This window comes from Stigmatopora argus, chromosome 14 (genome assembly GCF_051989625.1).
Source record: "Stigmatopora argus isolate UIUO_Sarg chromosome 14, RoL_Sarg_1.0, whole genome shotgun sequence".
Taxonomy (NCBI): Eukaryota; Metazoa; Chordata; class Actinopteri; order Syngnathiformes; family Syngnathidae; genus Stigmatopora; species Stigmatopora argus.
In genome coordinates this window covers 1,678,333-1,702,757 of record NC_135400.1, presented here as the reverse complement: position 1 = coordinate 1,702,757, position 24,425 = coordinate 1,678,333, and the positions used below count along the sequence as shown (strand labels likewise).

Below are 24,425 nucleotides of genomic sequence, written 5' to 3'. Positions count from 1 at the left end.
AAAAAAAATGCAACGCTCCGCCTCTCCGCTCCGATCTTTGCACGAGGGATGTGCGGCGAGAATGACAGTGCGCTGAAATAATAAGCAGCCTCTCGCAGTTTGGCCACCTGGATGTCTCAAATGCTTGTATCTCAAAATTTGTCTCGTATCTCAAGGTAAATATTTGCACAGAATTTTACTCGTATCTCAAATTCCTCATATGTCGGGGCTCTCGTATGTCAATGTATTACTGTAGTTGTAATTTCCCAGGCTGAAAGGACTTGTGTTGAAAGAATAGGAGAAAGAACCTCACTCGCTCGGAGGCTGAAAAACGGTCTCCGGGTGTTTTATTAAAAGAAAGACTTGAGCATGCGGTTGAACAGCTGATTTGAATTTCATTGGGAAAAAAGAAAAAGAGTTAAGAGGGCAGTTTGAACCTTGCGGCTGTGACCCCAAGCTGCTTGCCTCAAGGGGAACTCTAGTGCCCTTGTCCGGGGGTTAGTGGAAAAGTGTGAAATGGTTAGATGAAGTCATAGACTGTTGATTAATTGTAACGTCTGTTTGAACGTTATTTCAGGTTTAGCCCGTCGGTAGAATTGAGGGTCACACCCTCCAAATACGCATTAGGAGGAAACACATGGTCAATCCCCGTTGCGCCTAAAATAATCCATGGTTTCGAGGGAATATTTATATTTAATATTCCATTGGACCCAGTCTGTGTTTGAGAAAACAGTAAAAACAGTCTCTATGAGTACGGACCAATTAATGATGGATTATTATTTTTTATATTTTATAATATAGGCTACCGAGTATTCAGAATTGTGTGTGAGTGAGTCTGTGTGTGTGTGTGTATGTGTGATCAAACACAAAAGTGTGAAAAAACGTAATGCTATAATTTTTTTGTGGGAAAAACGTTTGAGAGGTCACTTCTGGAACGTAAACACGAAGTTGAGTTACTTTGTACCAAGAAATAGTCGAATTTGAACTAAAGCGGTTGTGGTCGATATTCTGGTGGGAAGTGCTGTGGTGTTTTCTGTGTGCGTGCTGTAAATCACGTGGAGCAGTGTTGAAATCTCTGCAGGCGGTATGAGCTGTCTCCATTCCGAGCATAAACGGAATGCCAAGGGGACCCGCGAAGACCACCCGCGTGGCAACGCGCCTCTCCTTTTGCGGAAGTGTTAGAAACAGAAGAGAGTGCGTTTTTATTTTTTGCATGGCCAGCTTGAGGGAAAGCTGAATTAACTCTGTCAGTACACAATTGTATTGACCAAAGCGTTTGAATTGAGTGCATTTTGTGTTAACAGTCTACTAACCAGCTTGATATAAACAGACTGTCTGCATCATAGTCTGATTTTAATCCAGCGAACTATATATATAAATATATTATATATGATCAATATTGAGCCGCAACAGCTCTCGCAACTACGGCAAGCAGCCCCCGACTCTATTTCCGGTGCGCGGTGAATGCTGAGATATATAAAACGGTGTTTCATTTCGGTTGAGCTCGATCTAGCACATTAATTCTATGTTCGCCGTCATTCCCAGTGGAAGTCTCAACTGTGGTCCGAGTTTTCAGGAAGGCAGAAATTACTGACTCGATTAATGACGACTTTGGTGAGACGGAGACGTGCGTGTTGGATGCTGCATTTGCCCACCTGTTCAACATGAGTTATTATGCTATTGCTGTGTCACAAAAATACTAATACTTCAACCTCGGAGAAAAAAAAACTGTTGTTCATTCATGTTGGGAGTGAATGGAGTTGTCAGAAAGCTGATTTGTAATCTAGGTATTAATAAAGTTTGGCTGTCCTATCTGACTGTTTTGTTGACATGCCCTTTAGCACAGCACCATCAAACATGGGCATCTCAATGATCAGTGGTCAGATGTGGTGCCATCAGGTCTATATCCTTTCATCACCGGTAGTGTAAATATTGCAGAGGATGTGGTCCTAGGTGAAGGAAGTCATTCTCCTTTGTCACCGGCGGAAAGGTTGCCAAGTCTGCCACAATACTGCAGAAATATCTGCCAGTCAAAGTGAGAGAAGGGACAGACAGGCTAAATAAGGTAGCAGTGACAGAAAAGAAAGAAGTATTGGGAGGTTGTCTTACATTTGCGGCAACACATACGGAAGGTAAACAATATGATCTCAGATTCAGACCTGGCATTCACCCTCCAGATAGGTATACTGATCCTGCTAATCAATTTCCAATTTTAATAAAAGGAGCCCAGGGACAGTACATTGCATGGACAACCTGGGAACTTGAGGGATTTGTGGCGCTGTTCCCTGCAATTCATGAGGGGGCCAGCAAGTGGATAAGTGCATCTGAAGAAGAGACAGTGGGCAAGATCCTGGCACTGCTCAAAAGCAGTGTGGGCAAGAGTACCAACAATGGAAAATGTCTTGTACCTGAGCGAACATCATTGGATGCGTAAACCAAAAGCGGATGGATTTGAGTTCAATCAATTACGTAGAGACTAGTGGGCAACATTGCGGAGGGAATATCCGATCAAGATTGATCCCAAGGCCCAGAAAGGATAGCTGATCACTAATACGGAAAACCCTGCCGAATACATCAGCCGGGATCTTAAAAGGTGGAAACAAGAAACAAAAAAGGAAGTTGACAACAGTCCTCTGATGATGACGCTATTCAGAAAAGCGGTTATTGAAGCCATGCCAACTACACAGCGTCAAAGTCACATCGAGAGTTCTGTGAATGCGTGGTGCACGCCATCGAAAATTACAGATGGGATGAACAACGGCTGAAGGAACAAGACAAAGAACTGCAAAGAAAAGTATCTCAGCTACAACTCGGGGAATTGTCCACTAAGAACAAGAGGAGAGTTTAAGCCTCAATTACTGTTCCAACATACGAAAATAAGATGCAAGTTATGAAAACCCCCAAACTATAAATACATTTCCTGTATACATTATAGTACAGTGGAACCTCGACATACGATCGTAATCCGTTCCGAGACTGAGATCGTATGACGAGATTCTCGTAACTCGAGCGGACGTTTCCCATTGAAATGAATGGAAAACAAATTAATTCGTTCCAACCCTCTGAAAAAACTTTATCCACGGCAACGACGCACTCGTGTAAAACATGTTTTATTTCTTCTAATTCGCCATGTATTGACAAAGTAATAAATAACGAGTGGTTTAATAGTAATAAAATCTGTTTAATAGAAGTAAAATTAGATGCATCTCGCGGAGGGGAAGGCAACGACACACACGGAGGCGGGGGGGGGGGGGGGTGTTGGGGGGACTTTATCCACGGCACTCGTAAACGAACAAACAAATTTAAATTAACTTGGATTAATATATACAGACACTCAACGTTTAATGTAATTTCACACAAAACTGAATTCTAATTTTGTTTTAATCTTTTTTACCTTTGTAATGGGTTGACCCCACCCCGACATTCCGCCGGAGCCTTCAAAACGAACGCATCAAGAGTTGTTTGGAACTTGCCGCTTCCCTGCGTCTGATTGTATATTCCAGATATTTTCTTTGCAAAACTCTGCCGATCCATTGTTGTTTACCTGGTATGTAAATGTAGACCAAAGTGGGGGGGGGGGGGGGGGGGACGGTTGTGGAAATGCAAAGTCCGCCCAGTGCTCGTAGACATATTTTATACACGAAAGAGATGCAAAGAAGACAGTGCCATGGCCACCTGGCTTGGTCGCATCACGAAATTTTGACAGCATCACGGGCGATTTATTCGATCGAAATTTCCGTCGTAGGACGAGAATATTGTATGGCGAGCGGTCGTATGACGAGGTACCACTGTATATCTAAATGGTCGCGATAGAGTTGCGTCCTGCACACAGCTTGCTATTGGCTGGCTCACAATAACTAGTCTCCATGTTTATTTTTATTTATGTATATTATTTTTAAAGCAACTTTGTTCTTTATTTTATGTCCCCTTTAGTTTATATCCCTACAACAGTACCATTATTAAGGTATTTAAATGCATAGGAAAATAGTTGTAGTGTGTTATGGTGATATAATATGAATCAGAAAGCGAAATAATTATCCACAACAACTACAACTACTATTCAATGCACAAAAATCTCAAATTTATTGAACAAAAACAGAGACAGAGTCGGCGAATAAACTCAGGTTTTCAAAGTACAAAAGAACACAAAACACAAACTTCCAAAGTCACAGCGAGCAGTTGGACCAGCAGCGCGGTAAGCAAGGGCAGGGCACGCAATATTCCAACATTCCGCCGGATGTGGTAGGAGTCCTTAAATACCAGAAGTGTCAATCAGCTGCAAGTGTGCTGATCCCACCCCACCTCATTGGCTTAATCAGCTGCTGAAACGACACGTCACTGTAGGCAACAGAATATGACAGTACCCTCATGGTCACAAACCTCCCAGTCGACCAGATACTGCACCCCCCTCCCCCACCTATGGGAGTCGAGAATAGTCCGCGCAGTGTACAGAGGGCCGCCATCGCCCAGACGAGATAAAGGAGGAGATCATGCGGACATGTTGACGGTGTTCACATAAATTCCAGGGGGAAAAATATTGATGTCATCCAAGTAAACAAAGCAAAAAACGTTCAACATGTCATGTACAATATCAGTGATAAGATTTTGAAACACAGACGGTGCGGTGCATTGGTGAGGCCAAAAGGCATTACTAAGTATTAAAAATGCCCAAGTGGAGTCTTGAACGTCGTTTTCCACTCACCCCCCTCCCGAAATCTGTGGTAGGCATTGCGCAAATCTAGTTTGGTGGAAATAGTGACAAATGAAAGTGGTGCAAATGCAGAGTCTAAAAAAAGGGAGAGGGTATTTGTTCTTAACAGATATGTCATTGAGACCACGGAAATCAATACAGGGCCTGAGGGAATTGTCTTTCTTATCAACAAAGAAGAATCCCACCCCTAGCGGTGATGATGACGGGCGAATCAGGCCAGCGGCTAACAAAGATGAGATATATTCCCTTAATGCTTCCTTCTCAGGCTTGAAAAACCTGGTACAGCCTTGAGCCAGGTAGCTCTACAGCCCAATCGTATGGTCGGTGCGGAGGAAATGTCTTGGACTGCTCCACACTAAACACCTGATGGAGATCGAGATATTCAGGTGGTACATTTGCCAAACTGACCAGATTAGGAGTTTATTGAGAAGTAACGAAGCAGACTTTAGACAGTGATCGTAGCAAAAAGAGCTTCAGGTCTCTACCCGTGCCCTAGCCCAATCTATATAAGGATTATGTACCTTCAGCCAAGGGAGGCCCAGAACAATTGGAGCTGATTTGGATGGCATGACGGGAAAAGCGCAGACCTCACAATGGTTTCCGGATAGTTTCAGACATAGTGGTGCAGTTACTGACCTAACAGCCGCCAGGAGTCACCTATCGAGGTCACAAACCCTTTTAGGGGCGGAAAGCGTGGTCAGTGCACATTTAATCACGGCAACTACCCATGGGTCCATAAAACAGTCATCTGCCCCCGAGTCAATCAGAGCAGATATTCTGAAATTATTCTCCCCAAACAATACTACCCCAGGTACTTGCACCCTAGTAGTCTCCTGCCGTCCTAATTTCTTTAACATGCCACGTGGGGACTCACATGAAGTCCTCGGGGGTCTTTGTCCTTTTTCTCCGTCGTGAGAAGCCTTATGGGGAGTAGCAGCACGGCGGCGCGAGGACAGCGCGTCAAAAGTGGCCACTAGGTGGCCCAGAAAGCTGCAATATAGACACACCCCACCTTGTTTCCTCCTCCGCTGCTCTGCCAACAGGAGACGTCCCCCGCCGAGTTGCATGGGAAGGTGGGAGCCACAGGTTGGCCAACTTGGGGATAAAAATGTCCACTTTTATGGTAAAGGCTGAGCTGTAGTTGATAAAGAGAATTCTGAAAAGGCTCCCTCTTTTCTCAAGGTCGCTCGGTGCAGCGTAGAGGGCGGTGGTTATTGCATCTTGGTGGATCTATTTGGCCGATATGCAAACTGATGCGGGTTGAGGATGAAGGGAAGACAGAATTTTATGTTTTAGTACCAGTTTTTCAAAGCACTTTGAGATGATTGATGTGAGAGCTACTGGGCGGTAGTCGCCCAGATTGTTTGTGGGTGACAAACAGTGGCTTGTTCTAGTGACAGGTCTAAAATGTCTGAAGACTGGTGATAGTTGGTCAGCACATGCCTTAAGTCAGGGGTCACCAAACTACGGCCCGCGGGCCGGATACGGCCCGCCGGCACATTTGGACCGGCCCTCTGAACAATACCAGAGACGCTATCGGATTTTTTTTTTTTTTTTTTTTTGGGATGCGGCCCGCCGGCACATTTGGACCGGCCCTCTGAACAATACCAGAGACACTATCGGATTTTTTTCCTATTTGGCCTTGAAGACTGGGACGTTTTAATCTTGTGTTTGGTTCATTGCACCCCTGCTGAGCCCACAAATCATCCCAGTGAAGCGGGGCTTCGCATTGCTTCTTTGGTGACACGCGCGGGGAGAGTGTTTCCCTTTGATGCATGTGGGCACGTCCACCGTTGCTTGCACGAGCAGTGTTACCGAGACATCTGGACGATCGCAGGTGAGGGCGGAGCCCTGGGACCATCGCGGACTATTCAAGCATATTAAAACTGCAACCTGTTTGAGAACGGAATAATGGCGAAAAAGTTAGGTGAGAGAAAAATTGATTCAGAATGCAGGGTATTTAACCTGGAGTGGACAAACGATTATTTTTTTGTTCAATGCAAAGAAAACGCTGTTTGTCTCATTTGTCAAGAGACGGTGGCGGTATTCAAAGAATACAATCTTTGCCAACACTATGAATCCCGTCACAAAGACAAGTACGATAGATTGCAAGGCCAAATACGAGCAGACAAACTCTCAAAGCGAAAAAGTGGACTACTATCTCAGCAGAACCAGGCATCCGTTCGGGCCAGCTTTTGGGTTGGTAAATTGACAGCAAGCAGCGGTAAGCCTTTCACTGACGGAGAGTTTGTTAAGAAATGTATGGATACTGTCGCGGAGGAGGTGTGTCCCGAGAAGAAAGATGCATTTAATGCCGTAAGTCTGTCGGTGAGTACAATGACCAGACGCGTTGAAGAAATCGGGAGTAATGTATATGCCCAGCTGCAGCAGAAGACGAAATAATTTGACTTTTTTTCATTAGCACTGGATGAAAGCACGGACGTGCAAGACACAGCGCAACTGCTCATTTTTATTCGTGGAGTTAGCGCAAACTTTGAGATTTGCGAGGATCTGGCAGCCCTCCAAAGTCTCAAAGGGACTACAACAGGAGAGGATATTTTTGACAAAGTGTGCCAAACCATGGAGAAGTTGGACCTGGACTGGTCAAAGCTAGCTAGCATCACGACTGACGGGGCTCCTAGCATGGTGGCCGAAACTCGCGGTCTAATAATGGGACGCATGAACCGGGAGTTGGAAAAAAGGGGTCTCACCACCCCGCTACGAGTCCACTGCCAAATTCACCACCAAGCACTGTGCTGCAAAATGTTGACGTGGGATTCTGTAATGACGGTAGTGGTGTCGTGCATAAACTTCAGAGCAAAGGGAGAAGATTGTGCATGGCACAACAGAAAGTTAATGTTCCATGGCTTTTTTTTCTATGAAGAACCCAGAGAGAGTTATTCAGTTATTATTTATTTCATTAATAGTGTTATTATATGTTTCCTGACTTTTTTTCTGTAAAGAACCTGGAAAGGGTTATTTGGTTATGTGTGGCTTTCTGGAAAACAATAAAAAAAAATTAAGCTCCCCTACGATCGTCACACTTTTTCTGTTACAAACTGACACCGGCCCCCCATCAGAGAAGGGAAAAGTTATGTGGCCCTCACAAGAAAAAGTTTGGGGACCCCTGCCTTAAGTCCTCGGTATTCCATCTTGTCCTGTGGCCTTCCTGTGGTTGACTGCATGGAGCACATGTCTCACGTCCATGGTGGAAAGTTTCCCATGGTGTCTGTTCAAAGCAGCCTTGGAGTCGGCGGAGGGCGTCGTCAGGTTAATGGTTGATAATGGTTCGCCTTTGGGGCTTATTTTGTCGGCTGAGGGGATTGTATGCTGGGGCCAAGAACAAAGCGATGTAGTCTGACTGTCCAAAATATGAATGGTATCGCTCTGTATGCTGCTTTGATGTTAGAGGAAATGTAATCCAGAGTTTTATCCTCTCGTTGGACATTTCATGTGCTGGTAATTTTTTTTTAGATTTGTCTGATTAAAATCTCCTGAAATTATGTGCATGGCACTTGTGTAGGCGTTTTTGTGATTGTTTATTGTGTCCATTAGTAGGGAGAGTGGTACTTACCGTAGCATCCAGTGGGATGTAGACAGCAGTGATAATCTCTCTGGGCAGAAAGAAGGGTCTACATCTCACCAACATGAATTCAATGTGCGGAGAAGTGTCTATCCAGAACAGTGCTATTGTTACACCATCACTCATTCACATAGATGCAAAGCCAAACACAACATTCTCTGAGTCGCACATCCGGTCTGATCTAAAGTGTGCACCCTGCTAGCTGCACCATAGCTTGGGTATTTGTGGACATAGCCACGTCTCTGAGACGATTAGCATGGCACATTTTCAAACATAGCAATTAGCGACGAGCTGTAATTCCAAATCGTCCGTCTTGTTTACAATGTATCTAACGTTAGAGGGCTAGCTGCTTGACAGTGATGTTATTAGTTGGTGTTTCTTGAGCTTATCCAACAGGCTCGCTCTACAGCTTTACTTCTGTTTTCTCTTCTTACGCCGTCTCCTTCGCTGACCAGACCCGATAATAAACTATGAGGGCCCTAGAATTTTGCAATCTCTTCCGAAATGCTGTGCGCGGGATGGAAGTTGCTAGAAACCGTAATGTTTAATAAGTCTAATCTGTTATAGTTGACATTAAAATCTGGTTTTGACGAACAGCTTACGAAAAGACATACAAAACATATGAAAAGAGTGCACAAGTAGGGCGAGCTTTTAGCCGCTGCATTTACGCAGCCATCTTGCAAAATAAAAAGTGAAGTCAGGAGGGCTCGGAATGGATGTCGGGTACACACACCGGTAAGCAAGAGCAATATTCCAACAATCAGCTGATTTTGGCCGTTGTCCTTATTATATACTGGGTCCACAAATGCGTTCCAGGTGTGTTCCACACCCCCGCCCCTTCGGCTCATCAGCTGCTGAAAAGACAGACATTATGGACAACAGAACGTGACACCTTGCATGTTTTTGTGATTTGGGAGGAAACCAGAGTAACCAGAGAAAACCACGTAAGCCCGGGGAGAACATGCAAACTCCATAGTGAGGACCAAACTGGGAATCGAACCCTCAAGCCCAGAACTGTGAGGCCGCCAGGCCGCCACCCAGATTGAATCAATAATTATTTTAATATCATCATTTCCTCTGTCGATTACCATGACTCTGCTTCAAATCACCCTCAATTCCTTGGATATCCTAGGGCACACACAAAAACAGCAATAAATAAGAACAGTTAGACAACTAATTGTTTCAAGACAATGAATGTTGTGACAAAATTATTGAAACTGCAGGGTCATTCTCAAATTACAGATAAAACAGCTTAATAGCACTTTAGCTGATCATAGCAAGTAAGACCTTGTGACAGCCAACCCCACCCTCCCCGAATGTGAAATTAATACAAATTTGTATTCACGTACAGTGGTACCTCGACATACGACTTCCACGACATACGAGCAATTTGAGATACGAGTAAAATTTTGAGCAAATATTTATCTTGAGATATGAGACAAATTTTGATATACGAGCAGACAGCGGACGCGAGAGGCTGCTCATAAGAACATCATGGGCACTGTCTCTCTCCCCGCAATTCCCTCCTGTAATGTCTCTGTGGTCGCAACTCCCTCGTGCAATGTCTCTGCGAACATTGGGCGGAGCGTTTCATTTTTTCAGTGTTTTTTCTTTCGCGTTAGTCAGTGCGAATGGCGTATATACTAATACTCGTTGGCAAGTGGTCGTGCGTTATCCTATTGTGAGAACATTTGTGTGCATCAATTTGGGAATATTTTGAAGGGAATACAAAAGCAAACATCTAGGTTGCATCTGAAGTCTCAAACGTCCGGCGACCAAACGTCCGTGACCAAACGTCCGTGACCAAACGTCCGTGACCAAACGTCCGTGACCAAACGTCCGGCGACCAAAAGTCCGGCGACCAAACGTCCGCGACCAAACGTCCGGCGAACAAACAAGGTAAAACGACACGGTCTACGCATCAATCAAAACCAAAAATGGCCCTGAGCAGTTTCACTGAGCGAACGTGTGAGTGTATGAGTGTGTATGTACATGGGTGGTCCCCTTGGGAAGGGACGTCAGTCAGGGTCTTAACAAGTTCTCCAACAAAACACAATAAAAGTAGGGGAAATTTGGAGCTTTTCTTTAGCCTAATAATTAATAGGGCATTAAGTATGACAAAATAATAATTCGCAGTTTGTATTTAGGGAATTTGAGCAACAATTTTAAATGGTAATTATCAATAACCTTCCGGGCGACCAAACGTCCGGCGACCAAAAGTTCGGCGACCAAAAGTCCTTTGACCAAACGTCCGAGTACCCATGTAAGCACAGGGGACAAAAAAGGCAACCTCACTCACAACATTCCAAGCACATGATACTGTGTGGAGCGGTTATACGACGAGGATGGTCATAACCCTCTTGCCAGCACAATAATAGGAGCAAGGTAGAGCAGCCCCACAAACAGTGAAAAATCCCATAAAAATACAGAACGGAGCTGGTGGACCGCCAAGTTCAAGGGCGATCAGCCCCAGCGAGTGTCTGCATACTCTGCAGTAGGGATTACAGTTTGTGCTTGAAGCCTGTGCTGGCACCCTTCGAGTCCTGGGTTACTTAACTGGATGGTCTGCTAGGATGTGCTCCTGCTTGTCATAACCCCCACATACCATGTCGGCAAGTTGCATGTGCTCTCGTTTTGCCTATTATACATTCTGTGGCACTCTGAGCAATTGAGTGTCGCCCGGCCTTTGTGGCAAAGTGTGGGCTGACTCCTATCTAATCTAATCTAATCCAATCAGACATAGGCTTTGTCATCATCATTGACTCGTCAAAAGCCTAATTGTCATCATACCCAGCTGCGTATGACGAAATTGGTGGCGCTACTCCACTAAGTGCGCTTTCCCGGCAAAAGGCCAAAATAAGTAATATAAAAGTATATGAATCACAATCTGTTAAAGTAACTACTAAAAAAGGCCTAAATTGCCTAATCTAAGATATTATTACTATCCACGGAGATCCCGGTGGTTAATTTCAGACTTGTTGGCAATATGCCGTGATGGATACATCGCATCTCCCCCCGAGCGCAACCAAATCCCGGCGACTGCAGAAAAAAAGTTTGCCTCGCAGATGCCAGCAAACAACGGATCACTTACCTCCTGGCTGTCTCCTCACTTACCTTCAGTCAGCCAGCAGGAGGCAGATCACCGCCCAACGTCCTTCATGTTACCTGACCCCAAAGTTATTACACAGAAGGGATTGTGTGTCGTGCTACCGCAAGTTCAGAGTCCTGATGGCTGTGGGAAAAAAAAACTGTCCTTAAGCCTATTTGTCCGTGCTTTGTGAGACCTGTAGCGTCTGCCACAGGGCAGCAGCTGGAACAGGTTGTGACTAGGGTGGTATGCTGAGGTATCGAGGGCTGGCAATGTCTTCCAGTGAGGGCAGAGAGCAGCCGACGATCTTCTGGGCAGTGTTGATCACTCTCTGCATGGCCTTTTTGTCTGCTGCCTGCTTCCAGCATACCACACTGTAATGCAGTATGCCAGGATGCTCTCCACAGTGGCTCTATAGAAGGTTACCAGAAGCTCAGTGTCCAAGTTGTTCCTCCTGAGTACCCTCAGGAAATGGAGTCATTTCTGGGCCTTCTTCACCACTGCCATGGTGTTGGTAGACCAGGAGAGCTTATCCGTGACGTGGACCCCCAGGAATTTGAAGGACTGGGCCCTGTCTACGCATACTCCATTTATGAGGAGTGGGGCCAGATCTGTGCTGCGTTTGCGAAAGTCCAGGATTATTTCTTTAGTTTTCGTGGTGTTCAGTGTGAGATTGTTCACCAAGCACCACGAAGACAGTTTGTTGACCTCATCTCCGTAGGCCGACTCATCCCCTCCTGAGATGAGTCCGACCACAGTGGTGTCATCGGCAAATTTGATGATGGAGTTAGCCTGGTGGGTCAGTGTACAGTTGTATGTGTACAGGGAGTACAGAAGAGGACTCAGTACACAGCCTTGAGGGTAGCCAGTGCTCAGTGTAATGGAGGAAGAGAGGTGGGGACCAAGTCTAAAAGTTTGTGGTCGGTTGGTTAGGAAGTTCTTTATCCAGCAGCAGATGGAAGAGGATAGTCCAAGGTGGGAGAGTTTGTCAGCCAGAATGTCCGGTATTGTAGTGTTGAAGGCTGAGCTATAGTCAATGAAAAGCATCCTCACGGGAAAAAAACAGCCGATGTGTGTGGTGCTCACACTTAGAAAAAATGTATGGTGCTCAGGATTCCAGCGGGGCATGTGTCACCCCTGTCCGCCCACAGAGCACTGTGGTCCAATGTGTGTGGGGGCTCAAATTTGAAAAATTTCTGGAGCTGCAGAAATTCAGCGGGGCATCGTCCAACCCAGTCCACTCACGGTGCACTATTCTCGGATAGGCTCGGGCGGAACCCCCGCCGATTTTTAAAGTGCTCAAACTCTGGAAAAATATGGAGCTCGATAATGAAACTCAGCATATGTCATTAAAATCCGCCCACAAAGCACTGTTCCCGGGTAGAAACCCCTCCGATGACCGTAGGGATATGATTTACCTACTCGGCGGGCCGGATTAAAAATCCTAACGGGCCGTATATGGCCCGCGGGCCGAGGTTGAAAAACTTGTACACACACGATCCGGGGGCGGGGCAAGCGTGCGAATCCCGTTTCGGCGAAACCTCCATTCTGCCGAATGTTCATTCGGCCGAACGGCCGTTCGGCCGAATGAACGTTCGGCGGAACGTCCATTCGGCGACCTGTCCGTCTGTCAAACGTCCGTCGGCGAAACGTCTTTAGGCGAATCATCCGGTCACGGCGCGTCAGCAAGCACTGTACCCAGAGAGTCAAGCTGTCAAGCTATATCTACAGAATCTTGAATTCAGTGCATACAAAAGGTGCACCGACTGATTGGTCCACTTTGTGGAAAATTTTAGACTTTCCTGCCAAACTTCAAAAATATTATTTCGTTGTGGGTAAAGAGAATTTTCAGATTTTGTGACCCTTTTTCGTAGTGGAATTTGCCAGTGATGCCTAGAAAAAGAAAGCTCAATGTTATAAAAAGTTCTAATGCTTATCAAATAGTTTCCTTTTTTCAATTAGTTAATTCTTTACAACACACACGCACACACAAATGACAAATCAACCATTACTCACGTTTTTGTTTCGTGGACACAGCTAACACACATCACTGTTTGGAACATGACGGTAGGTTTTGAAATTAATCGTCATGGTAAGTAAAAAAAAAGGCAAGCCAAAAAACATGTTTTATATAATTCTATGTTTTTGTTGTTGGCCCCGGGAGTTCGGCGTGCCGACATGTGCGTGGGTTGTTCTATTTTGTGGTGTTGATAAACCCCAATGAATCATCCTTCCCTGGCGTTTTTATCACCTTTTAAGGTATCCAACAACAGCCCCAAATCCCCTGAGAATACTTTTAAAGAAGGAGAAAATGGTGCAGCCAGCAAGCAACTGTATCCTCTTCTTCTTGAGCCAGCCCCCAACATCCAGTTTTTAAATCCCCTCTGAATTGAAATGTTTTAAGAGTAAATCATGTCATTTTGTATATCCCACATACAAACTGGATCTTTTTAAATTGAACAACCCTCCTTCCATTTTTTTCAGTGAAGGAACATCATGTGTTCACCCCTCCTTTTCTTCCCGTCATAACTTCTCTAATCAGTAACTCCTCCTGCATGGCTCTCTGCCGCCTTCACACTTTTGTGTTTGACATAGCCATTGGCTTGGATGAGAGTGTGATGCGAATCTAGGGCGCAACCCACTAAACTTTTGACCCTTCAACTCCGTAAACCTTCTGCTGTGGTTTGATCCTGACACACAAGAAGGCTCCTCTAATATAGTTCTCTTCCTCGGGCAGGATGGCAGACAGAGTGAAATTATTATTTGGACAAGGTTTTATATTAAAATACAATCACGACACATTCAGACTGAATTGGATATAAACAAGACTCTAAAAAACAAGCAGTTTCCTCCTTGTACCTCACATTCCAAAACGTGACAGCATCTTTCTTTACGATATTGTGGGTCATTTACAAACTCGTGGGACATGTAATTCCGATGTGTGTGCATTTTGACGGGAAATGAAAATTAAAGGTTCTGGTAGAGTTTTGGGATGAAATTTTTTGTCTTCCCGGTCTCAAGTGATCTCTGGTGGTGGCAGGGGGGGCTGAATTGTGTGTGTAGGACCTAAACACGAGAGAACTAAATTATTCATTCATTCATTCATTTTCTGAACCACGTTATTCTCATTTGGGTCGCGGGGTGTGCTGGAGCCTATCCTAACTGACTCCAGACCAGAGGCGGGGGACACCCTGAATCGGTAGCCAGCCGATCGCAGAGCACAAGGAGACAGACAACCATGCACACTCACACCCATACCTAAGGACAATTTAGAGTGTCCAATCAGCCTGCCATGCATGTTTTTTGAATGTGGGAGGAAACCGGAGTACCCGGAGGAAACCCACGCAGGCCAGGGGAGAACATACAAACTCCACACAGGTGGACCGACCTGGATTTGGACCCAGGACACCAGAGCTGTGAGGCTGACACACAGAAGTGAAAATGTGTGTTGTGTCGAGAGCTGCTGTCGAGAGCTGGTGTCTCCGTTTCTAAAAACAAGATCAGACTGAGACTACAATTTTTGACAAAACCACTTGCTCTCTTTTATGTGCTTCCTATGGGCACACACTGTTTGGCAGTGCAACGCGACATCGTAGGAGTTACAGTTAAATGATGCACTTTCATTCACATAATAATGATTGAGTAAAACCACCAGTACAAAATAATTAATAAAAATTCATTAGTCATCTGTACCGTGCATCCTGCAAGGGCTGCAGGGGTTGCTAGAGCCTATCCCAGCTCACTTTGGGCAAAAAAAGACTACACCCTAGACCAGGGGTGGGAAAACTGTTCCAGAACTGCCCACCTTTTCACCAATCTGGTGTTCTACAAGTGCAATCAGTGTATTGCAGTCAGGTACTTCTTGTTTTTTGCAGAAATCTCATTGGTTAAACTGTCTGTGCTGGATTGGTTGGAACAAAAACCAGCACCCATAGTGGCCCTCGATGACTGGTTTGCCCACCCCTTCCCTAGACTGTTCGCCAGTCGATGGTACAACCATCCACACTCACAATTATAGCCCCACCGAGCGGGAATCGATCCCACCCTTGGCCGCAACGAAGTCTGTCGAATGAAACACTAGACTCGTCTATTTATTTCCTTTTTCCTCTTTCAGGGACAATATTATTGGCATTTAGTCCATGCGTAAATATAAACTGAATGGATGAATTAATAAATATAGGTTTTTTCGTGCAAACACCTATATATGATAAAGTTCTAAGATTCAAAGATCTCCCAAGTTCAATTCATTTTAATGTTACATGGATTTTATATTTACTCAAAAGCCCAGTGCAAACCCTGGTGTTGAAGAATTTTGGTCAACTGTAGCCTAGTATATGTACGTACCAGTTCCAATAACACACGCACACACACACTGGAGGCCCTGTATGTTTTGTTACTCAGTTTTGTGGCAGTGAAATTTATCATCCATGCACATAGGTGATGCATCAAAAGGTCAATTAAATCCATGCAAAATTGCGCCTACTTGTGTTAGTCTCAACAATTTATTTGCTAAGTGTGAATTTAGATAAATTATTGTCAGTTGGTACTTTGTGCCCTCTGTCGTATCTTCGCATTTTTACCAGCACACACAGCAACCTTGATCAAACTGCTGAACACTAAACGCGACCAAGCGCAGTGGCCGTCCTGCGCTGTGCTCGTTTTCTGTTGTCCCTCCCTCTTTTGTTTAGTCTCTACTTTACTGACCCCTTTAGGATCGCGCAGAAGCAGTTTAACCGTCACTTGTTTTCTAGATTGTGAAATATATAGTACAATGTCAACTCCCCAAATCCATAAAACTAGCTTTATGGATCCCACGTGACCAGAGTACAGCCAGTGAGCGGTATCAGTCTGAGGCCGTGCGGACCTGAACTTTACGATGCAGCTCGGCAAAAAACAGCACTCATCTATTTGACATCTAAATATCACAGCTGCATTCATTTCTGTGGCGACTTAAAGAAGATAGTTATTTTGGTACTATTTCCATTTGTGAGCATATATACAGCACAGGAAAGGAATTGTATCAGTTGGTGAGTTTAAAAGTTTTGCTCTTTGCTACCAAATAAGCTAAAGTGAATTTAGCAGCATGGAAGTGATCTAATTGTTCGGACTTATAAGATTTGTTTGCTGATCGGCGTGTTATGTGCTTTGATACTGCAATCGAGCAATTCAAAATTAACTTCTAATTTTAAAAAAGTGAAAGTCAATGTAACTATATAGAACTCTGCGTGACATGACCTGACTTTAGAGGTGAAGGAAAGTGTGATGCCAGTTTTTTTTTGATACAAAGAAAATAAATGCACGATGCACAAGCCGCAATTTTTCTGATGCCCTTTTTTATTCAAGTTCATGTTTGATCCTGTATTAGTTGACCCCCACGAAGCATCAACTCTTTAGTCCTACATGTAAAATCAAATGCAATGTAATGAAATTGTTATTATTGTAAATAATTATAATAACCGCTGAGTATGAAGTCCAATTTTACACTACGCTGCCAACTACAGTCATGAAAAAATGGCTAAACTTCATGTTAGATTTTTATCCACGCCAGAAAAAAATCTAATAATAATAATAATAATATTATTATTATTATCATTATTGTTATTATTATTATCATTATTATTATTATCATTATTGCTATTGTTGTTATTATTATTATAATCATTATTATTATTATCATTATTGCTATTGTTGTTATTATTATTATTATCATTATTATTATTATTATTATTATTAATAATAATAATGAGAATGATAATAATAATGATGATAATAATGATAATGATGATGATAATAATGATAATAATAATGATGATAATAATAATAATAATAATAATGAGAATGATAATAATAATGATGATAATAATGATAATGATGATGATAATAATAATGATAATAATAATGATGATAATAATAATAATAAGAAGAAGAAGAAGAAGAAGAAGAAGAAGAAGAAGAAGAAGAACAATAACAACAACAATAATAATAATAATAAATGCTAAAAATAATAATAATAATGATGATGCTAATAATAATGATGATGATGATAATAATAATGATGATGATAATAATAATAATAATAATAATAATAATAATAATAATAATGATAATAATAATAATGTTAATAATAATAATAATAATAATAATAATAATAATAACTGTGGGGCCTCACTGCGCAGGTTTGAGTTGCCCGACTGTCCACCCACTTGTTTCTCGTGGATGGGCATGGGACGTGAATGCCCCTGATCCGGCTGGTGTGTTGTTCTTCATTCACTCCTGAGTTTTTGTTCATCTACGGAAATCGCTTTCCGCCGCCACCTCTTGGCGTGTATGAGGATGGGTAAAAGGACCTAAGGAGAATGCTTCAATACTTCCTGGTTGTTCCAAGCGGGGAGAGGAGGTCTGGCTCCTGTGCTTAGTGTCCCTACAGTTAGTTGGCAAGAGGGAGGATCTCACACTGACGACAGTAAAACTGGACGCCTGCCTGAAACCCCCTCACTGTTCAGGGAGCTGAAAATCCGGCAGTGCTCGATGAGCGAGTCTACTGCAAAGTGCCTTTTAATTTCTTTTTTTTTAACAATTTTGATTTGGATACTTAATTTAAAAAAGTGATGTTACTGAGGCTGCGAATGTTGAAGCCGCAAATTTGTGAAGCATGACAGTAGTTATTAACACACATGCACACATATCTCGGCTACTGCTGGTGAACTCAGAGCACCACCTACCACCATTAGAATATATTAGAGATTAAATGAAAGGATTTAATTTTTACTATGACTACTTTACACACACGCACACACACAATTATAACACACTGTTAACAGAATACGTAATGCTCTGCTGTTTTTTTTTATGGAAAGCATTAAAGCAATTTTTGATTTATATTTGACATAACAGTCAATTTAGCTAGCCTCCCTTGACTCAGAAGATAGAACATGATTTTCAACTTGATCTGAGACACCAACATTGGAAGCAATGTTTTTTTCATAATTGATTACATTTGAAGTGTAACAAAGGGCGTTCAAGTCTTTCAAGGTATATCTTAACCAAATCTCTATTTGAACACATAACTAGGTTTCACAGCTATTTAAATCCATCACACAAATATTATACAATAATTATATGCTATATATTTTTAATGAGAATACAAATAACGTATATATGGAAAAGATTGAGTGCTAGAATTTCATATGCTATATCATAATGATTAATAATAATAATTTCAATTAATATAATTCATCAATATTAATAATTTCAATTATAAGGCCAAGTTGCAGGCTTACCTGAATAAAATAGTGCGAAAAAAATAAAAGACATAGTAAATGTTTTCTTTCTTTTGGCAGTATAATTTTATATTGCAACAGTCCTAAACCAATGAAAATGAAATTTTATCAACTTGTAATGACAATGCAATTTAAATTTAAGGTTCTAAAAAAATTTCAGGTACCCAGAAAATGTAACTTTTAATTTTATGGCTCGTAAACATATGTGCTGTTTAGTTTATTATCCGTGGACCCAAACTCCATGCACTGAGTTTGATGAAAATATGTCTTCATAACAGCGGAAAAATGAAAGCAATAATTGGTATTTTAGAGGGTATTACAAGACTTGATCAGACAAATCTTATCCATTCTGGGACTCAATGAATTGATCATTCCCGAACAATCTACATCAAAACATCAACAATCACTGATTAAATACATATTACTTTGGGAATTTTTTCCCCGTGCTTACAACTAATGTTGGTCAGATTTAGATATATTGTTTTCCCAAGAAATTTGTAATTCATAGCATGTATGCAAAATATCCCTAAAATGAATGAGTATTATACATGCATTATTATATAGGTAGAGGTCTAAAATTATCATAATGGCTAAATTACACCACACATTGCACCCCCGTTGTTTTGTGGAAAATATTTAATCTTGCACACTGCTGATAATCCTTAAATTTAACAAACATATCATGTAATTCAAAAGCAAAGCGCTTATCAATATTTTTTCTTTGATTTCTGTAGATTTAAATCTTCATTTGTTCGTTTTTTATTCATCATATCATGTGGGACATCAACAATGACATGAAACAAAAAAAGCGGGGATCACACGGCATTCATTAGACTCAACTTCGCTCTCATTTGGGATGTAAAGTATGCCGGTCAAGCAGAGGACAAGTATGGTTCAAAGGTTGAAAAGGACATTGTCCACTTTGTCTGGGTGAAGTGTACGTTTTATGGGTGGCGTGTCTGCCTGTTCGGCTCGAGGGCAGGTCAACTTTCCCCCAATCGGCTAGCTCATCAATTAACTCAGACCACCAGCAATAGCAAAATAGCGCCCCATGTGTCATCTGCCCATAGGCTCATGAATAAGTAAAGTAGTAAATATGTATAATTATGTATGTATGTGTGTATGTAATATGATTAACTTGCGTTATCATTTTAACATAAGTACTGTTGTATTCAATCAAAAGCAACCTCACTGCACTCTTGATTTACAAACATACAATTTATTGGTGTATTAGTAAATACTTAACAAACATGGATTCATAATAAACATAATAGCTGACCATAAAAAGTACAAATTCTAAAATGTACATGTTCCCAAATATTTTAGATGTCAGCAGAAAAACTGTGTTGCCATAATTCTATTCTGCCCAAGACAAAAGGAGGCTTATGCTAATTATGTTTTAGAATTGTGATCCAGCTTTTTCTTATATATACCATAGGAGTGTCACACAGCAAATTGTTTTAAATTTGTTTTTAGAATCACATTTATTCATATTAAACTTTAATTAGATGATAAGGCAGATGAGGGCTCCACTTTACTTTGCTATTTAACAATTACATTAACTGAGTTTAAGGTTCAGTAAAAGGGTGTTGGAAGAATGACTATGTTTAGAAAAAGAAGATATGTGTATTCTTCAGTATGCCTTTTCTATCATCATTCTCGTTGATTAACGTCTTTGTTCTTTACTGTGTCAACTTTGTCTGTTTGTCCTCGTCATTGATGCTGTTCACTGTGAACGGAGACGAGCTAGGAGATAGGTTCATCAGTTTGTTCTCCTTCTTCCACTTCATTCTCCGATTCTGAAACCAGATTTTAATCTGGCGCTCTGTGAGACAAAGTGTGTGTGCGATCTCGATCCGCCGCCTACGTGTGAGGTATCGGTTGAAGTGGAACTCCTTCTCCAGTTCGAGTGTTTGGTAGCGGGTGTAGGTTTGTCGCCCACGTCTACTGGGATTGCCAAATGTGCCTGAGAGAGAAGGAGAATTGATGAAATAGTTATTGAAACGTATGGACAAGTCTACTGGTCAAACAGATATAAGGTGCATTTGGTGTTTTGCATATTTGGATTTCAATTTTACATATGTGCAATAAACAAGTTTGAAACTATTTACATACTGTATTTACTGGGCAGAATTTTTTTTCATCAGATAGCATTTTTTAATGCTATGTGATGAGCCGAGGTGGCGAGTACTTAAAAAACTTTCTGATTCATCTTTAATTCTCTTTATTGATCATTATTATTTATTTATTCATTCTTTTTCCCAAATTATTTTAGGGCCATGCTACAGACTGTTCTTAAGACTCAAGGAGAAGGGGTGAGTGATTTTCACAACATAAGAAGCTCAGAATTATAGCATAATGTCACATGCCATAATGTGTTTAATTTTGAGGGTGATTATGATTGAGTCCAAAACGCTTTAAATTTAATTGTTTTTACAAGATCATATTATGATTATTGTAGAAGAAAAACAAAATGATTAATCGATGATTAAATATGTGTATATATTTTTGTCTTCTCAGTAGCAGCTTCAGCCTGCGCTAAAAGATTCAGCCCCAACATACCAGTTTTACGATGGACAGTAAAATAGTGAACAGTGACTGACGGGGTAACAAACAGGGATCATAAAACAAGTCGTGGGAGAGGAGGAGGAGGAGGAGGAGGAGGAGGAGGAGGAGGAGGAGGAGGAGGAGGAGGAGGAGGAGGAGGAGGAGGAGGAGGAGGAGGAGGAGGAGGAGGAGGAGGAGGAGGAGGAGGAGGAGGAGGAGGAAGTGGAAAGAGAAATTTAAAGAGGAAACAAACGTCAGTTTTATAATAGGGATCATAAAATATGCAAGGAAGATGCCTTGGATAAAATGAGTATCTTACCGCTGCATGTGTTCATTCGCTGCATCCATGGATAAATGTGGTTAGACGCCGTTTGCTTGTCATCCAAGGGGGCACCAAAGAACATCTTGCCACTTGCGCAGTCCGTCTTGTGGTGCAGGGCCAGCGGATATTCTTCCAGGTTGCCAGCGTAGTCCTTATCCAGATAGAAGCCTGTGGCCGCTGCCGCGGCTTTCGTGTAATCGCAAGCACTTGATGCGGCTGTGGTGCCAACACCAACCACTGCCGCCTGATTCCCCCTGTAAGCTCTGTTTGTAGTGTGTTGGTAATAGGAAGACGCAGGATAGGTCTTCTCCTCCACATCACCTCCATTCGGGGTGTACGCCACCGCGGCTGCAGCAGTGACGGCTGCAGCTCCCGGGTAATGTCTGAGGGGGTGATCAGTGCCGTATCCTGAGGAATAGAGAGGGATTTGACCTAAAAATGATTCAGTTGTCTGTCCCCCTCCACCCGTTCCTGATAGCGCAACGGAGAAAGAGGAGTTGACAAAATAGGAACTCATGAGGACGGTATAGTAAGAAAGTGGATAATAGAGGAAAGGAACAGAGGGCGCAAAACAACAACAATATGCACGCGGCTGGAAAAAAAGGAGGAGAAGCATGGACTATTGGCAAACTGCTAACACTTCTCCCTGCAGCACTCCTTCATCTGCTTCCCCAGCCTGCACTTTATGATTTGTTTTGTTTTATAGCCGACATTTCGACGGGATGCTGCTATCATTCGTTTATCGCAGATTGGGAGGAGGAGATTAGTTTGATGAGGGTTAGAGGGAACACGGGGAGTCTGGGTGCTGTGAAACGGAGAGTAGGCATCGGCAAGGCGTGTGCGTGCATGTAAAGCGATATTGGGTGAGGAAACGGCTGTATGGAAGTTGGAGTCAAGAAGCACCATCTGACCACACCCTGACCAATGAGATGAGTATGTGCCTGCAGTCCTTTATCCGTTTTCCCAATAGCCACAAGGAAAGAACAGTGCTGTGTGTGTGCTCCCATATGCACGTGTGTCTTTGAATCTTTCCTTATTCCAATTTTCCAATCTCTCTTTCCATCTCATGCTAATTCTCCTCCAATCAACTTTTACAATTGTCATCTGGTTCCCAGTGACATTGCGCAATCAGTTTAGAGTCTTTCACCCGTTAAATTGATTCTCTTTCTCTCCGTAGGACCGTCTGTTGTGGGCCCCATATCAACCTGCGGTTCACAAACACAGTTATGCACAGCGAAGGAAAACTGCTGCCCCGAGGGGTGTGTTAGTGTACGTGCGTGTGTGAATTCTAAATGAGAATAATAAAACATTCCTTTCCCTTTGCAAATAATATGACATATTAAAATCATTTCAATGAAAATATATCACGCAAGCGTTTGTGTTTAACTCTGTGGGCATTTTGGTAGTATAGGAATGCAAAATGCAGCATGAATATTAAAGTATTAGCACCTTGTAGCGAACAAAAAAAAAGTGATTCCTCTTTTAGTTTTCGTTAATGTCACAAAAAGCAACTTTGTCACGAGCACCTCTCATTTGGAACAGAGGCAAAAATGCAGCTGCCATAAGCAAGCTCAATTTTATTTATGTCCATTTTGACACATTGTCTCAATTTACAGAACCGAATGGATGCAAAGAACACCGCAGACAACAGTATAAGCGAATGCAACTGTGTTGTGAACATCAAGTAATATTTGTTTTAAAAATGTACGCATACTTCAGGAAGAGATTATTTTGCCTTGCAACTATTGTCTATCTACTATTTCATTGACATGTACAAAGTGAATGTTTGTATTATATATTCTGAAATAAATGCAAAGCAAAGCAGCTTTGATCTGTTTCGTTCCCTTTGCTCCCCAAAGGCTTCCGTTTTTCACAAAATGGGCATACCTCAGACAGTATGAATGACAAATGGAGACAAAGACTCTTTTTTTACTTTTACTTCATTTCCTGCAGCTCTGCGAAGTAACACGAGACAGAGGGGAGTGTCAGATAGTACATTTAATATTTGCTTTCTGTGCAAGCTTACATGCAGACAGATGTAGAAACTTTCTTTAAAATTTCATTTCCTGTCCCCTACGATTCTTGCCCCTCTGGTGAGCTTTCTCTCTCTTTTATCCTTACAATGGCAGGGCGCTTTGCTTCCTCTCTGCTTTGTGAGAACGGGAATCAGCAGTATTGTGTAACTGTGGTTTAATCATTAATGACCACCACTGCATGGAGACAGCTTATGTGCACTATAGGCCTTGGAACACGCAACTGTAATGTTTTACAATACTGTGAATTCATAATGTAATTTTGGCTTTGACAGTGTAGCGTTAAGGGTAACTTCTCAGAAATATGTTTGGTCACATTGCTGAGAGACATTTGCAGCTATGTGTAACAGCAAATAACTCTTAAAAGAGAAACCATCATATGCTGGTAATATTTTTAACTTTTTTTAAAACAACAACCTCCTAGAACTAAACAGGGGACGGGATTGTATTGTGATGAATAATTATGAGAACATTGTACATAAAGACCATTATGTGTTGAGTGTGCATGTGTTTTTTTGCTAATACATTTTTGGCTCGCCTGATGAACTATTTGCACAAAAACCTCCAAGCTATCTTAAACCAAAACCAGTTGTGTCGGGTCTAAGGAAAATGCAAATATTTCATGTTTCTCGGACATGTAATTAAAGACATATGTCATCTTCGTAAAACCTTGTCTCACACAACGACAGCAATTTAGAAATGTTTTGATGAAGAATTTGTCATTTTACATATTTGTATGTTAAAGTATATATATATATATATATATATATATATATATATATATATATATATATATATATATATACTTTTAAATTCCAAACGTTTACTTTTTATTTGATATATAGTTTGTCAATTCTCATGATCAACGTGATTGGGCCTGAA

At 42.0% G+C, this 24,425-nt stretch overlaps 1 protein-coding gene and 1 long non-coding RNA gene across 2 annotated transcripts; one reads left to right on the top strand and one right to left on the bottom strand.

The window, feature by feature from the left end:
* The first annotated feature begins 16,214 nt into the window (after positions 1–16,214).
* On the top strand, positions 16,215–21,265 carry LOC144089010 (uncharacterized). The gene is made up of 3 exons (XR_013304987.1): positions 16,215–16,388; positions 20,917–20,956; positions 21,162–21,265. It is a non-coding gene; the product is annotated as an uncharacterized LOC144089010 (long non-coding RNA).
* On the bottom strand, positions 19,841–24,179 carry LOC144089009 (homeobox protein Hox-B6a-like). Its single transcript, XM_077619812.1, has 2 exons — positions 21,508–24,179; positions 19,841–20,607 (listed from the first exon to the last, which is right to left on the bottom strand). The coding sequence occupies exons 1-2, from the start codon at positions 22,124–22,126 to the stop codon at positions 20,324–20,326; spliced, it is 903 nt and encodes a 300-aa protein (XP_077475938.1). The 5' UTR covers positions 22,127–24,179; the 3' UTR covers positions 19,841–20,323.
* Positions 24,180–24,425: the final 246 nt, after the last annotated feature.